We start from the raw sequence: 18,535 nt of genomic DNA on the forward strand, positions 1-18,535 counted from the left end.
AAAAAAAAAAAACAAAAAAAAAAAAACCAGAAAATTGATAACAAAATAAAAATACAAATACAGGAATGTGAAAAAGGAACACTGTACAGATTTACAAAAAAAAAATCAAAAAAAAAAAATCCCCAAATTCACCAAAATCTCTTCCAGATGGGATTCTTTTCTAGATGTCCACTCTTGTCGAGGTTTACGGGGCTGGTAAAAAAATAAAGAGGTACTGATCGGAACGTGCTGTTTAATTATCGTATCAAGCATCCCTTCAACAAAAAAGTTTTCAGTTGTCACGAAAAAGTTTCTGGGGTCCAAACAGAGGTGGCGTCAGGGAGGGGGGTCGTCCGTCGGGAAGGAAAAAAAATTGTAGGGGAAAAATTATTATGTATTTTCTACATAGACCTATATAGACTCTAAAATCGACTCGAAATACGGTACCTTTGAAGCCTTAATTTGTTATATTTTTCGGGGCTTCGCCCCCCTGGCCACTTACGAAGATATTGACTCAACGACCCCATTTCATTCAATTCATTTAATTTATTTCGACCAATGTACGTTTTCTTAAATGCACATTTTTAAAAATAGGTACAAAACTACATACTTACTATAGGCCTGAATGTACTATATAGACCTATAGTCGAAGATTATAACCCCCACATTCGCTAATACAATACGTAAATAAGGAGTGCCTTACGGATTATTAGACAACTGTTTTTGGAATAGTATAAAAAGCCTAATCCATGTTTTGTGTGTGTGTGCTTTTTTACGTTGTTAGGCCTATATTTAAACATGTATACAAATTAAAGAAACCGAACAACTTATAATGTGAACCCATACAAAACATCAAATCTTCCTTAATTTAATCAATTGTTCAACTTCAATTTCACAATCATTGCAAATGGCAAAAAACAAAGAAAGTTTATTTGTATTATTTTGTATTCCGATCACTTATAGACCTACTTTAAGAAGATTCTCATCCTGAATCTTTACGAACATGTTTGCATATTATTACCTGAAATAGATCCAACGCGCTAAGCAAACAAACAAGGTTAATAATAATGATTTAGAATATTTACGAGAGGTTCCTAGCAATATAAATTTGTGGAAATTTTATTTTGATTCCGTTTTGATTACGTTATTTTAGTTACGTTTTTCTTAAGTCTAGGTTTAAACGTTAGTGGGCTATGAAATTACGTGCACATGTATGGTTCTACAAAAAAACTTTTCTACTTATTTGTCGGCTTTAATTTAGTTACAAGTAATCACACAATTCACACATTTTTGAATTTTTAAATTAGGTTCCAAATTTTGAATCCGAACCAGGGCATAGACCTACACATTACAGTTCTGTGCATGTGTACTACTCACACGGATGGCCTGGCAATACCGAGTGCGCATGCTCGCAATTATTTCGGGAATGTGTAAGAGCGACCCACAATTCTTGATCGACAGCCATCTTTCTTCTTCCTGATTTTTGTTTTGTGCTGCTAGCGCACACAAAATATAGCCTAAAATCCTGTAACTGTGTTAGTAACAACACATTTTTTCATGGGATGATACTATTTATTGCCAGTTGATTGACTGTACTACGTTCTGAAAGGAAGTGAACAAAAATCATTGATTTCACTTTCATGGAACCGGAGTTTGTTGGGGATACCCTACGTTACGAACGAGCGTATCGGCATTGCCTATCTTTCGGAAGTCTGAACCGAAAAGGAGTTTACAGTTGAGGCGGAGTAGACGGTTGATCGAGTTTGGATAGAAGTTTCACTTTTTTGTTTATTGTTTATCGGCGTTCGTCAACCAAGTATAGTTTGGTTGATGAGGGAGGAAATTATATGTAAAATGCGTATGATAATGTATTGTAAATCGAAAAGCAATAGCCGTATTTTGGTTCTTAAGTGGTAGAAACAGTGTACATAATCATCAGGGAGTGGCAATCACACTGTCACTACCTAGAATAATACTAAAATTTTACCAACAGTCCTAGGCTAGGCCTAGACTAGCCAAGGCTGCCTGCAAACCCCCAGCTGCTGACCAGAATAGGAAACAACAGTTGTTGTAACTTGAAGCTCTATGATTTGGTTAAACATAGTCTAAACTGAGGAATAATGGATGCTGAGAGCAGACTGAAGACGTTGGAAAAGCTATACAGCAGTGGTGTGCAGAACAGTGATGGCCAAGCGGTCAGCACCGAAACACTGCTGGACATTTTTGTGCTGCTTTTTACAGAGTGTAGTAATTCAACTCTTAGAAGGGAAAAGTCCATTGCTGATTTTGTCAGATGGGGTAAGTTTGTGATAAATAATGTTTATGCTTGTAAGATTAAGAAGATTGGCCTACCACCGCCCTAACTATTCTACACTTAAGACATGATTGAGAAGTAGAGTACACTTTATTGTGTGAAGAATGCATGAGTGAGTTTACAAATTACAGTTCATTCTGGCCACTGGATATGGAACGATGCAGTTGACGTTTGGAGGTTAAATAGTAAACTTGCAAGATTTTATGAGGTGCACTGCCTTACAATAGTGTAAAAAATAACAACTATGTTGTCATTCTTGTAGTTATTTTTTATTCATGTTTTCTAACGATATGATTTCAGGGTGGCAGTAATATTTAGAGCATGCTTACAATTTGGAATATGAAACTTAAGCTAGCCAAAGTTCTCAAAAAAAATGTTATCACTGAAAACAAAGTAAAGCTGAGGTGTGGTTGATATGCGACGGCTGGCAATGGTAATCATGATTACTTCTCCATGTACCAAAGCAACTCTATACGTAGATTGTAGCGGTAGTCTACTTGTTGAATACTGTACTTACCTGGATAAACCAACTTAATTGCCTAATCCCTCCCAAAAGAGAACACCCCTCGAAAACAAAATGGAACAGTCAGCCCTGGCACAAGCAATTCCGCAACCATGCGACGTCCTCATTCTTTTTTGAAAGATTGTTGATAACGTATTAGAAAGAATTCTTGATATTTACGGGTGTTTATATTGGATTATTAACTACTTTGATTTTGGATATAAAAATCTTGAATCCAAGAGATAATATTATCTCTTGGATTCAAGATTTTTTGATGTGTTGTTTCAAACCATGTCTAAAACAGAGTGTTCTCGTTGCAGGGCCTGAAACCAAGTCCTACAGTTGACAATCATTGGTATTTGTGCCCTCATTGTCGTTCATGCAATGAGTCATCGCGTTGCGAGATTTGTGTTGTGTGGCCGCCATCTCGCTTTGTTACCATCCTGGCTTGGCATGCTGAGCATCCGCCTATTGTTTGTAATGTGGCCGCACCCACTGCTCTGGGGGGGGGGGCGGTTACATCGTCTCCCATTGTGGGATTTAGGGGTGCAGTTTCACTGCAGGTTTCGGCTATGTCTGCCGTGCACGCAGATCCTCCAATGGCACCAGAGGTTTCTTTAACCCCCGAAGTTATGCCGGCTATATCCGCGGCAGTGCTGGTAGCTTTGCCGCTGGCTTTGCAGGGTTCTTCCATGCCACCGTCGTCTGTTCCTATCATTCCTATTGTTCCGGAGCAATTGGAGGAACTTCCGTCATTCAATGATGAAGAGATGGTATCTCTATTGGGGAATGAAACGGATTGTGGTGAAGGGCTCCAGGCGCTAGTTAACAGAGTTGTGCCTTCTCCTGTGTGCCGATAAAATACGTAGATAGTACAGGTAACACAGAGAACTCATCCTGATCCTGTATGGAATAAAGTGAAAAGCATTGCATTAAGGTTTTGCAAGCAACTGGAAACATCAAAGTTTAGTTGCGGCCCTCTGTGTTACAATAAAAAATTCACTTTGGTCCTCCAACCCTATTTTATGCTGTCCCCTGAGGTAAAAGTAGTAAAATGTGATATTGCTGTACATAATTGTTCAAACCAGAATATTGCCAGTGTGAATTGAACATCAAGGAGAGGTGACTTACCATGGGCTGTGATGTAGTAGTGTGTGAACACTTATGGCACCATGGCCTACTGTACACTCCAAAAGTACAAAAACTTATTTACGGACGTTAAATTGTGTGCCTGCACGCCACAAACCTATGCATTACGATGACTTATCACTAGACTTTGTTGGACAGATAGTCTTGCATCATCTCAAATCTTGTTCAGAACATGTGCGTCAAGTATGTGCAAAGATTCGTAATTTCGGAAATGGGATTGGATACTGTATTAGATACCAGAAGGTCCACTGATTAATCTCAGTTAAGATAGTACAGTATAATACATGCTCCAAGTATCGAAATGCACTGCCATCGTGTCGGGATTCAATATTTGGACATTAATTATGTCATCATCAGGAATCATTCCTGATGATGACATAATTAATGTCGAAATATTGAATTCCGACACGATGGTGTGCATTTTGATACTTGGAGTATAATTTTACTATTGTATTAGATACCATACTGTATTATTCAAATAAATTTCCTGGGGCGTTTATTGTTGAGAAGGTTTTTTGAGGGGACTATTATTCGAGGGAGGTGTCTATCTGATACAATTTGACAAAATTTAATGTAAATAAAAATCGGTACAAAAACTCATTCTTCCATGTTTATTTTGGGTATAATAATACACCGAATGAGTCACCAAACCGAAGCTGTTACAGTGGGTATAACATCAAAACAAACCGCTAGGTGGCAGTTTTTCACACAATTAATAATCCTCCGTTCGAATACATTTTGTCAGTTTGACTCCTCAAACTTATTTATTTGTACATTTTATCGTAAAATGAGTTAACGAAAGCCTTGGTAAATAATTCTGAATCAATCGTCAGATTTTTGACCCGTTAGATTTGAAATGGAGTAAATAAACAGATGGAAAACTTGAACATTTTTGCATATCAGTAGCCTCATCGCGTGAACACGGGCCTAGCCCTAGACTAGAGAGTCATACAAACAACGTTCTTCTGACTCATTGGCCATCGTAGTCAAAAGAAACATCTTATTCTACAATTCATTAACTTAGGTTTGTCCAATAGTTTAAATATTTCTTACAGAATTGCAACAAATTGACTTGGTGACAGTATTTTAGCTGAGTGTGTACCTCTAAATCAACAGCGATCACCTTAGTCAGCGCTGGATGTGGCGAGTCCCGTGAGTGATTGGCCTAGGCCCCCTAGAAAGCCTCTCATAACTTTTCATATATTTAGACTGAATGGAAATTTAAAACACATCAACTTAGTCTCATAAATCTATGAATCATTCAAAATGTATCGTCGTTATGAAAAGTATCTTCTGTGCTAATTTCATTACATTTTAGACGACTTTAATACGCCACTTTTTTAAACCGCCGCTGCTCAGTGCATTAGGATATAGTAGCTCTTCGGCCAATAATTAATGTAAATTAAATCGGTACAAAAACTCCACCAGAACAAAATTTATAAAATGGGCTTTTTGTGGTCAAAGTAATGATCATTTATTTAATTACTGAACATTATCAATAAATGTCACTAAACAAATAATTAATGGAAATAGTTTTTATGACACTAGTTTACAAATGTGAAACTGTTTGAATGCCTAATAAAAATTCAAGTGACATGGGAATGCCTGTCCTGTTTGCTTTATTGGTTGTTGGTTATCAATTAGATATTATGTAAACATTTCCAGGACAAAAGTAAACATAATGAGCATTGACTACTGTAAAGCATTAAATTGATTTAATTGTTTTGTAAAATCCACTTAAAAACCTTAGTAACAACAGACATCAAATGGCCTGATAATTTGTAAACAATGGTTTTCCCATGGTGTTCTGCGTGGCAAGTGAAGAAAACTGAAGATTTTTCTTAGTTAATAATGGACGATTGGTTTTAAATATGTTCATTTTTGTTGCTAATTTTTTCAGATATTTCAATTAGAGCCTTTACAGTGAACAGAAAAATCTCACTTTTTGTGTATTAGTGGCGCAGTTTCAAAGAATAAAACTACAGTAGTGTGTGGTATACTGTACTGTACTAATTCATGATCAGTATGAAGGGAATAATAACACTTGATTATTCAGAAATCATTTAAAATTAGATCACAGTTAATTTTAGCTAATTGCACATTTTGTTGCAGGAAACTATAAAATCTAAAGTCGTATTTCGTGATGAAAATTTGCTGCCATGACAATGCTTAGGCCTACTGTAGCACTGTGTACTGGACAGTATTTATTAGGACTACCCTCACCACTGAGATGCTTCAAAAATTTCTGAATCTCTGAATTACAAATTTTTATGTTTGGACTGAGGGGTTCATAATTGGGATACTGTGGATAATAAATATCATAGTAAATTTTAAAGTGATGTTTGATTAATGGTTAATATCTAATATAATACAAATCAAATCGGGTCTAAAAAAACGGGGTTGCGCTATGATGCATAAGTAATTTTTAAAATTTGAATTAAATAGATGTGGAATTAAATCATTTCATCAGAAGAGACTATGTTATAGACCATAAATTATGAGACCATAAAATGATGAGACCATAAAATATTAAATTAATATCCTTTGAAATCACTATATAAAATTTGCTGATATTTTAAAAGTGAAATGAAAATGTCATAACTTCCCATGAAAATTTCAAAAATACCATGAAAACCTCTGCCAAGGCAACTTGTACTGTGAAGGAAATAGTATGACAAGGGCAGTAAATTGTGTTTAAATGAATCAGATTTGGTTGCTACTGTTACAGTATAACAAAAGAAACATTGTTTGTCATTGCATTCTGCAAACTATCTCTTATATACCACCACCACCACAGGTTTATTGTCATATTGCTTTGGTTCGGTGATGATTTATAAGTAGAATGCAACAGATATTTCTTTACAAGTTCTAGGCTAAGTACTGTAGATCCAAAACCAAAAAGTCAAAGTACTGTAGAAACGTTGTGCTTGTATTACAGCTGTACAGTAAGAAGATCTGTAGGCCCAATAAAAAAATCATTAGATTATTACACTTGCACTCATGCCTATTATGGTACTGGAAAAAAAATAATTTTTTTTTTTAAATTATTGTTCATATTATCTCAATAATGCTTTACTTTGAATATCAATGCACCAGCAAACACCCCAAGGGTCATATTTGACCTCAGCAAAAAAAAAAAAAAAAAAAAATTCTTCCTTCCTCATCAGTTTGCCAGCCTAGATAGGGTGATAAACTAAATATAATATTTTTCATAGGGCCTAATATCATCATTTAAAATCTAATTGTTAAAATGTAAACTGGTAGAAATAAACAAGGAGAGATCAAAATGATTGGTGTGAACAGGTAATGTAGAGAACGCAGTCATATTATTTCACCAAATGATGTATGTTGATGATCTTGTAAAGAGTGGATAGCCTGCATCCTTAAAAATTCCACTACCGGTAAACATGTTTTTCTGAGTATGACATTTAACACTTATGTCATTTTAATCCTCTTCTCTGCTCCCTCAAATTATTTTTTTGGCCAGTTCTGCCCAGTTTTTTAACTAATTTTCTTAACAAAAGGTGTCACAATTGTTGTGTTCAGGTTCTGCTACTTTTGGTTGGCGCATCGGTGGTGGCTTTGATTCCCAACCTCGAAGTCGGGGGTTCGAAACTCCCGCTATGCAAATCGCTTGTGTCCTTGGGCCTCTCTCCACCCAGGAGTACAAGTGGGTACTGGTAGGTTCCAACACAACTGTACAGATTACTAGCTGCAATATTAGAATAATAATACTGTATAATTTAATTTAATAATTTAATTTGGTGTTCAGTATGTGTTTGATCCAATGACCAGGGTAGTAATGTGAGGCGCTTAGAGGCTTTGTACATGAAGCGCTATATAAGAACGACATATTATTATTATTATTATTATTTAATGACTCTAGACTTTTTTAAAAATTGATATTAAATTCTTCAGATAGTTATAAAATATATTTCATGATTAGAAGTGAAATGGAATCCTCTGTTAAAATAAAACAATTTTATTAGTGACTATTCTAGATTCAGTTGAATCTATGTTTGTCATTGAAGGTGAATGCAGAATATATCATTGAATATGTCCTTGTAAACCAATGGTACTTCCTATTATAAGGTAATGAAGGAAATTGATTAATATTCAGTACTCCTCTCACTTACCTGAATCAATTGTTCTGACCAAGCCCTTCACCCAGTTTCAATGATTCTTCATGTTAATTAAGTCCTTCAAAAAGTTTTCAGTATTTCCAATAATTGGATATAATAATATTATTTCCTCTCCGGTGATGTTGTGTCAAAATATTCTGACCTTTTTTACACTTAGTAATGTTTTAGATTAAAAAAAACCATTGTTTAAAATCTTGTGTTTTATATAGTAATAGAACAATATGGTATATCACTTTACTCCAAAATTCGTAGAATCTCAATAATCAAACTCAGATCAAGTCATACATATACAAACATAGGCTTTAATTAAAAACTAATGAAACAAAGGTAAAGAAGATGTGTGGCAATTCACTCACAGAATACAAATTTGGAAATTATTATTACAGTAACTGTACTCTGCCAATTTATGCCATGTTTTACTTTAAAAAATATTTTTTTTTAACAATTTTACCTTGCTAAAATTTTTTCACTAAAAACTGTGCATTTTTGTTTCTTTTTTTTTTTTAAATTCGAAAACCGGTTTAAAAACTTGGGGATATTTAATGCCTGGCTTTGGAGGAAAAACAGTTTATATTGTACAACTGATTTTTCTACTGTAAAGCTTTGTCGATGGAATTTCATAAAAAAAGCATCACATAATATGTGATGGAACATACAGTAAGAGTGGAACATGTTCAACTTGTTTTGGAACAATTTGATAATATGTGATATCACGTCATCGTACCCATATATGGGCACATCACAATTTTTTTTGTCACATAAAATTTGATAGTGTAGACATAGCTTAAGACACTGAAGAGGTGTTTGACAGAAAACTCCGGAACCATTATTTTAAGGACTGGGGAAGATCTTAAATTCTTAGAAACTTGATTTTAATGCTTCAAATTTGTTTTGATTTCAGCACGACCCATTGTTTCCAAGATAACTGAGTTGCGTCTTCATCGAGATGACTTTGAAACACTTAAAGTTATTGGGCGTGGTGCATTTGGTGAGGTAAGAATATGTCAAGAAGTTTTATGTTTAGATTGTAATATTTTTATGTGATTATTTATTGACTTTGTGTATTTGCTTTTGTGGAAATTTGATGTACTGAATCAGACCGTATCCGGGGGTTTTAGGGGTTTGATGGGTGCATATGCACCCTCCTCCCCCCTTTTCCCACCAAATTAGAAAAGGTCCATATTTTTAAGGTAGTTCAGAATGTAATAAATTTATTTTCTAATATAATAAATACCGCTACTCAATGTACCTTTCTTGGATTATGATTGATTGAAGGCGTTGAAACCTGTACGAAAGCTAAGCTTCAATCCTACCACCGGGGATTTTTGGTGACCATTTTGAAGTGTGCGATTGACCTTCACTAACATTATACGCAGTTCAAACTAAAAAGTAGCTTAGGACAACAGTATTACATTCAGTATCGCCACATAGAGAGCATAGTAAAAAGTATTTCCGTTTGGAGATAAAATGATGTTAATTAATTTTATAGTCCGCTTTCTTTCATCATCGTTTTTTTTTCTTTCAACAACATTATTTGAATGTATGTTACCAAATTTTAACACAAGAAAATTGTAAAATCCATTCTAACAAAACTCTGAATATGACAATGATACCCATGGTTATAAAAATGAGAACAACATTAAATTTAAAGTGTGTAAAGTTGAATAATATATAGTATCATATTACTATATATTATTCAAGTTTACACACTAATGTTCTGCTCATTTTATGCCAGTCTGGGCTTTATTACTACTGTACCTACCAGTACAATAGGTTAGGCTTAATAGAAACAGTGAATTGTAATCATATAGATTTTCTATTATTATAGCCAGCGTTATCTGTGGAATTTCAGCTTTGGGAGCCGAGTATTGTTTTTGGCACCAGCACCAGTTGTTGGACTGTTTTTACTAGTAAATTCTATGACTTAGTATATCAATAGTGATTGTAATTGCAGTGAATAGCACACTTTAGAATTATCATGATTGATTTTTTTAAGGTTTTCCTGTTTGATGTTATATAGTGCTATATTAATTCTGCATTTAACAATCAATGCCCCTTACTGTTTAAAGTTCAGGTTTGATAAGTTGAATGAATTATAGTGAAAGTTATAATTATAGTGAATCTTACCAGAGCAAGATATAGCACGAGACAAAAGAGAAAATTGCGTAGTTCCATTATTAAATATGACATCCCTAAAATTTTGAAACATTTAGCATCTTTCAATTAATTTCCATACTCTCCATCTCAGCGTTTTTGTAGTTGTGAAAATATGTATTTCAGGTCCTGGGGAAACTCTGTTTTCTGAAATAGATTAATATTAAATTACAGTATGTAGAAGACAAAATTGTGGGTAGGCTTACTCATGGTGATGTATTTGTTCTAAATGATTTTTAAATTTAAATTATAATAAATAATCCAACAAGGCTTCTAACCCGCTTCGCAATAATACCCCGGTCAATGAATCAAACACGGTATGGAACACATACTTAGCTCTCTGGGGAGATTTCCATAATGTTGCAACTATCACCAGTGCATTTTGTGTCCAAACCGCCAGTTACTCATTCGTACCGTGTACTTCTGTGTGATGAGAGACAACAGTAGGTAAAGTAACTAACCCAAAAAACCCAAGGACACTAAATAATTCAATTCACGGCAGAGGATTAAACCCCCAACCGCAAAGTTGAAAAGCTAACCACGACCGCTACAGCAAACCACTCCTACATGATACATACAGCACTGTACCTGATCATTAAAACTGAAAGCTAATGTTTACTTTGTAATAATTGTATTCGTTTAATGTACCAGTTATATTCTTTAAAATAGCGCCACCAACAAATGAAAATTGACCCTTCCCAATCCTGAGCGAGCCTGCCTGGTCATATGCCATGTGCTACCCTAACAAGTGTGCACTGCTCTAATTGAAATTCTCGGCTAAAAACGATTGATATGTCTTGCTCTAACTAAAGGAAGATTTATGTCCATTTATTGGTTTAGAAGTTTTTATAATCGCAGATCATTATAAAAAATGAATAAAATTTATTGATCATAAAATTTAGTAATGAATGGTCTAAAAGGAAGAGGTGTTTAAATTTTGGTGTCAAAGGTCTTGGTCATTGAATTTTTTTGAAATCACATGATGATTGGAAGGATTATGCAGAAATTATAGTATGGACCATAATACGATTTATTGAAATGGTATATTTTGGTCTATAGAAGTAGTTACTACATTTTATGGTAAAAGGTCAAAGGTCAAGGAATTGAAAAACTATGATATATACTGATAGCACTTTTATCACAAAAAAAATGTGTTACAGTATCTCCTATGTACAGTACAATTTCACTGATTGACCTGGTGACTTTCACATTTTCTCGCACTTCTGACCTGATTTTTCTTGATTATTTACAGTACCTTCACATAAGTAGTATTGCAGTACAAGATTGTCTTTCAGACAGTATTTACTTTTGGATCATTGCTATGCAAGATGTAAATGCTGACTGATCTGGAGAATGTGCAAAGCATATCTTCTAAGGAGGAATAGAGACTGATATGCTATGGTTCATTTGTGGAATGATGTGAACATGTCGGGAATGCTTGTGCTTGGCACCAGGGTCGACAGATCAAATTTGTTTTCGAGGGGTGTCGGTTCATCCAGTATTCACTAAGTAGACATATCCACTTTAAGCACCTCTTTACGGCCACTAGGTAGTCATAGACCACACCCATACACAATTCAGCTCAATGACGCTGCAAGTTATGGGTTACTCTCCTACCTTTACCTCCTTTACCTACCGAATCTGAGGAAGAGATGCTCAGTAGTAACATTATATAGCTCTGTTGCGATGTACAGTAGTATGGTGTTCTATGGAAAGTAAAGGACAAACTAGCTATAGTTCTATAGGAATTTAAATGAGAAGTAGGCCTATTACAGTGGATAGTTACTGTACATGCTTTGAACAATTCTGTGCAGTAGCTTTTAGGAATTCCTAGCCATTTTCCAGGAACCAACAGAATGCTACAAAGCTTCAGCAGTACCTTTAACAGTTGTGACCTTGGAAACACAAAATCACAGTCCCTAAACACTGCTTGCATGACTAAACAGCTTGATGTCGGTATGCATGTGTTATGTGATATATGAATATGTAACTCACAACTATGAACTGAACAAGTGTGTTGATGGCATAGGTAGAATTACAGTTGCCTGTTGCCAGCATGGAATTGACCATATAATTTTACAATATCTCCACTTCTCAAATCATGAGATCATTACATATAAAGGGTAGACAGACTTGGGTTTATGATTCTATTCTAGTGAATGACTAATTCATAAAGAAGCTTCTTTTCAAAAGCATTACTTCCTCTTTAGTAATTCCTATCGTGTCAGTTTTTCTCACTTAGCTTTGGTATACAAATCATTGTAACTGGTAGTAAGTTACTATTTCAATGGAATATTTTGTTTATCGAACATATTCGTGAATAATACATCTAAAATTACGAAATTTCAACAGTTTAGGTTCATCTTTTAATGCGGAAGTAGCTAAGGCCCATATTCAGGGGAGGGGATGTGCAATGATTATGTATGCATTCCCCAAATCGGGGAAGAGGTCCAAATTTTTAAAACACTTGAATTTACTGAATATAAAAGTAGTTATATTTTAACCATCGATCTATCGTAACTAAAATTGAATAATGCCTTTAGTGCCTCGCTGGGGAATCTAGGCCACCCCCATACTCTAGTTTGTCTATTTTTGCACACCCTTGCACTTCCTATCCTCCAATAGCAATCATAGATTTGTTGATGACTAGACAATTAGCTGCTTAATGTTGAGATAAAGACGGCACAAGTGATAGCTTGCAATATGAATGGCAACAGTTTTGAGGGATTTTGTAGTTTTTACTACGAAGGAAGTATTTGTAGTTATTATTATGGTTTCTGTTGTTTACTCATCCCTAAAGAATTTCAATATATCTGACATTTGTGTTTGCTCTTTGGTTTTAAAACCATTACTGTCTGATCAATGCAACTTGTTGCTTATTGTTAGTTGCTTGTATAGCGCTTATCCTTGCAGTATATTATTATTATTTCTTTTTATAAATATTTATCTTTAGACAAATCAAATCAAATCAAATCATTATAAATATTTATCTTTAGTCAAATCAAATCAAATCATGTATTGACTCTATACAGACACCATTTACATCAGCGCCACTCAGGAGGTGCGTCAATCATAACAAATAACTTAAAAGAAAACAACTTAACTAGAAATACATTAAAAAGCAGAATATATGAGGGATTAAAAGCCTGTCTTTAGGAACCAAACTGTTGCGATTGTTCAAGCTGCCTACTGATGAATAGTTACAGTACTGTAAATGGAATCTAATAAACTGTGGCTAGCCACACTGCATTATTTATATTTGTCAAATGTAAACAATTTATTGATTAATTTAATGTATATTCAATATAAACATCATCCTTTATTTTAAATATATACTGTGTTTGTCTCAATTTTATACAAGGGAAAAGAATATGTCCTTTATAGGAAAATCCAAGGGAGTTTTGCATGATCTTTATTGAGCCTGGTTTCTTTGAAATCTTCTACACAGCTCTCAGCGAGATGATTAGTTGTTCAAATCAGGGAGCCTTCACAATTGTATTAGTGATAACTATCAATGTGCAGATTGCAGTGTAAACACTATTTATTTTATAGATACACTTTGGTAGAGAAACAATAATTAGAAGGTAGTGGATTTGAATCCTAGTGGAGAATATAATTTGACTGAATAAGGTGTTCTTCACCAACCAGTGGATACTTTGAACCAATCCATCACAATTCAGTTACTGTATTTATTCAAATATACACCTTTGCTTTGAATAGACACCCCCTCAAAAAAATGTTTCCTTGAATAAACGCCTCCCTCAAAAACCCTTCTCAGCAATAAGATCCCGGGACATTTATTCAAATAAATTTGGTAATTACTCAGTTTCTTTTTTAACATACTTATTTTTTTTTTTTAGGTTGTTGTTAGGCTAAAGGAAATACACAATGAATAAACACCCCCTCAAAAACCCTTCTCTGGGTTCACTCTAACTTTCATTTTTGTTTAGCCAATTGGCTAAAGCTAAAAAAAAAAAAATTTAGCCAATTGGATATTTGTTTAGCCAAAATTGGCTAAAATATTTTAGCCACTTATCATGCACTTAAATGGGCCGAGTGAAGTTTCATGCAAGTGTTTCGTACGGGAAAAAAAAAATCGTGGCCTGGCCATTGAAATCATTATGCTTCGTATCTCTATGCGTAACCTCTCGTAATCTGCTCGTAGGTACGTTTTGAACGTAGCTACGAACCATTACAAAGGTCATTGTTATTTTAATTAGCGTTGCAAACTTCGTAGGCTGGATCGTCGGGCTGATAAACATTGCGTAAACAATATTGAAATATAGTTTACCAGCTTTCAGCACGTGAACAATGTTGCAATTTACTAATAAACAATGTTAGAACTTATTGTTTTGTTATTTCCTATCTTATTAGATCGATCATGTTTTAAAACTTGTGTTTAGTTTGATAGCTAGGTAACCTAGTGGGCTGTCAGTATGTTCGAATTTTGATGTCATTTAGGCCTACGGCCTACATTTTCCCATAGAGAGGATAGCAGACAGTAATTTATACTCGTTAACTCTCCAATTCGGAGAATTTTGATCTGATATTGTTCTGCTAGTAGTAATTTCTACTTAAAGATCACGTTGTTTATTGTTTACCGTAATTTGAAGCAGAACCTGCTAAGCCATCCAATACTAATGAACTACAGAAATCACTACTTTGCTGAAGTAAGGCTAGTCATGCTAGACCGCATTTTCTTCATTTTTTACTCACTGTCGCTCACAGCTTTTCAACATTTGCCATGAGGTTAACCTTAGCACACTTTACTGTGTTCTGATTGGCGCGCACTCTGTCCGATGCTGGATTTTTGGGGCTGACAAGATGAACTGGCATTTTGCCAAGTTTTATTTTCCATTGGGTTTTACATGTGACATTCGGAAATTTTTACAATTAACGGACGTTAACTCTCTCTATATTTATTATTTATCGTACTAAATCAAGACTACAAAGTATTATTTGATGAACAATCTTTTCATGTGTGTGTGTTGTCATTGAGGGCATCTTTTTTAACAGTTAAAGAGGTAAAATAATAAACATGCTTTTGCTTCGTAGGTTCGCTTCGCGTAGCCGGCCTTGCTTAGATTTGTTTATATCAGGCTATGATGTATCTATGAAGTAAAAATGCAGTATTTTGTGTCGGTACTGTAGTCGTTACCATCCAGCCACTGATTGTTACGCTGCCCACTTTAAAATAACCAAATAATTTGCGATGCACACACTGACGTTTGTAGTCACACTAATAGAACAACACACATAAACGTCGCATGGCACTGGCAATGGAGTAGCGTAAAATGGAGAACTTGGTCTTGATCGTGCCAACGGAAAAATATTTCCATGGAGAGGTCGGACGAAAGAAACAATGTATTTCAGCAAGTATTTAAAAAAAACATTTTTATTATTTTTAAGCTTTTGCCAAAATGGCTAAACTAGTTGTTTTTTGTTTTGCCAATTCAAAATTGTTTTCGCCCATGGCGACTTGGCGATCGGTTAGCGTGAACCCAGCTTCTCAACAATAAGCTCCCTGGACATTTATTCAAAAAAATTTGGTAATTACTGAGTTTATTTTTTAACATACATTTTTGTTTTGTTTTAGGTTGCTGTTGTTAGGCAAAAGGAAACACAGAAGGTTTATGCCATGAAACTTCTCAACAAGTGGGAAATGTTGAAAAGAGCAGAGGTGAGTGTATTATTTTCAGATCTGCATTGCATGCCTTTTTAATCACATTCTCTCAATAGACCAATGAATGGGACATTCTGAGTTAAAATTATTCAAAGAGATGTAGGTTGCAATTAATTACAGCCTTAGATTTTTCACAATCACAGTTGCGATATTATTCAAATTACAAAGTTTTGAACACATACGTATCTTTATGCACTTCAATAAAAATTTTTCCTTGGTTTTGATCCTGAAAATATTATATTTAGATGTTTGATTCAGAGAACCTGGGCACTAGGTAGCCTAAAAGTAAATGGTATAATAGCAGACCATCCACTTTCCATGTATACAGAGTTAACCGAGTAAGAGGTTTTTTTTTCTTGTTTACCTTCAAATATGTTTTTAAGTTCACTTACAGTATTTTTTAAAAATTTATTTGAATGCATAATATCAAAATATTGTCTGAGCATCCCTGATTGTAAAAATGTAATGGTCATAGAATTTCCAAATAGACAAAACCATTAAATTTCAAGGTTATAAAAATTAAAGGATTTACAGAAGGCAGAATAGGAAATATACCTTTGTAATCTCTGAACCTTGCACTATTTGACCTTTCACTTGATTAAGGGATAGTGTACTGATTCTGGGTTATCAATAGAGGCTGAAGTCTAACATGATTTTCTAGTACTTCAACATTATATTTACCCAGGGTATGGCATACATATTTGTACGCTAATGTTTACTGTTCTTAAAACTAGTTTAGATCTAGAGTTTGTAATCGTCATCATCTTTTTTTTTATGTTAGGCCGACTTCCAAAATCAGGTGATGCTCAAGACTTCCTTGTCAACATTGACTTTTTTCATATATTCCAATCTTGTTGAGTGATGGTGCCACTGCTGACACTACTGCAGTTTCTTTTTTTTTTCCACCGGATGAAAATATTAATTAATAAATAAAAATAAGCAAACAAGAGGAAGCATTATTTACTAACTCTATGATTTATTCAATATAACTTTGCCAATTAGTCTTTGCTAGACATGCACCAATAGTATTAATCTGTTTTGAATTAGAAAATTGAATAGATGAATAGAATTGTGTAAATATTTAGCACTGTTACCTATGACAGTGAAATCATACCATCGTAGAAATCATGATTTAGTATCTATTATTTCCTGCTTAATAGATTATGAACTTCTCTGTATTTTTTGTGTACATTTTTGCGAACCTGATTGAATCATTTATATATGTACAGTGTAGTCTATTTGAATTTTGTTTAGCAAACTCAAAACTTTCTTGGTCTCTTAAATTTACAGTAATTGGGAGTTCTGTTGATATTGATATTGATATAATCGGTACACTCAGCCAGAGATGTGACTTCTCCTGAGTTATGACCTGAATAAATTAGAAAACTACTGTGAAATAACTGAATAATGAGGTCATCACAGAATTTTGGGTTTCTATAGAAAGTGAATATCAATCTACAATTTGACTAATATTTATCGGATGGTTTAACTTAATTTACATTGAAGGTTGTTTCAAGTCAAGGTTATAAGACCATTAACAATTATAGACATTTAATACTGATAAGTAGATACTTTGGGAGATGGCAAGCGAGGCAAGTCCATGTAAAATTTAAGGAGTAGCTTTGTAACATTTTGAAGAAGCTATGCAGTCTCTAGTTCAAAAAATAAAAAGAAAATTGTTAGTACATAAAAAGTAAACAGTTGACTGTGATTGATTGTTTGAATTTATTTATTATCATTCAAAGGTACAGTATAAAACAATTTGACAAATTATAACAAAGAAAGTAAAAATGATAACTTATTTCTATTGGGGTCCTTTGTAAACAGAGTTAACTACCATACATATAGATAAACAAATCTGCTTAAAATTGAAAAAAAAAACAAAAAAAAAAACCACAGACAATGTAATATAAAGTAGATTATCTATATGAGTCTCTAAAACCTATGGGTCCAACTGCCCATTTATTTTTTCTTTTATAAATTTGGTATAAAATGTTTTTTTTTTTAAATTATAATGTTAGGCCTATAAATAGTAATTAATGTAATAATTAGGCCTACTGTATTATTTAAAAGGGCCCTCATACAGTAATGCCGTTCCCCGGTAAGCTACAAACAATCTACTCTGATTTTCACCACAGCAAATGTTCACTAAAAAACTGCAGAAAACAAGCAAGTGTTCCGTGAACTGTAGTAAACATGCAAATCAATCGAGAAAGCCGATCACGTGTTAAGCATCTACAAAGGCTGCCCTCCATCAGTCGCCTATGAAAACAAATAATCACATAATGTTAAAGAATGGTCAAAAGTAGGCCTGCTTTTAATAAAACCATACTGAGCTTTATAGTATATGTAGCAGCAGTGTGCTATACTTGTCATATTGCATTCTGTCATTTAAGAGGAAATAATGCATTTCCTTTGCTGAAATTTTATCTGACGTTCCACATGATTTAATTGGCTAAACTTATTTACTGTAAATGTTAATTGTAATCTGCTTTACTGCAGGTCTGTTTATGAGTTGAGGTTCAGTTTCTCTACTGGTCTCTTTGTTGCGCTTTTCTTTTGATTTATTCATACACAACGTCCAATGTTAAACATATCCATGAACATTTTCC

The 18,535-nt window shown here is 34.2% G+C and overlaps 1 protein-coding gene across 2 annotated transcripts in view; it reads left to right on the plus strand.

The window, feature by feature from the left end:
- The first annotated feature begins 1,417 nt into the window (after positions 1 to 1,417).
- Positions 1,418 to 18,535, plus strand: part of LOC117104413 (serine/threonine-protein kinase MRCK alpha-like) — a 52,887-nt gene continuing 35,769 nt past the window's right edge. Inside the window, exons 1-3 of one of the 2 annotated variants that reach the window (XM_033245260.1) lie at positions 1,418 to 2,277; positions 8,988 to 9,079; positions 15,837 to 15,920. In XM_033245260.1, the coding sequence (XP_033101151.1) occupies positions 2,100 to 2,277; positions 8,988 to 9,079; positions 15,837 to 15,920 (354 nt within the window). In that variant the 5' untranslated portion in view covers positions 1,418 to 2,099. The remainder of the gene's footprint in view (positions 2,278 to 8,987; positions 9,080 to 15,836; positions 15,921 to 18,535) is intronic. The other variant, XM_033245262.1, reaches the window with a different exon arrangement.

Source organism: Anneissia japonica, unplaced genomic scaffold, assembly GCF_011630105.1.
Source record: "Anneissia japonica isolate Jap-2015-1 unplaced genomic scaffold, ASM1163010v1 scaffold287818_len932483_cov186, whole genome shotgun sequence".
In the NCBI taxonomy this organism is placed as follows: Eukaryota; Metazoa; Echinodermata; class Crinoidea; order Comatulida; family Comatulidae; genus Anneissia; species Anneissia japonica.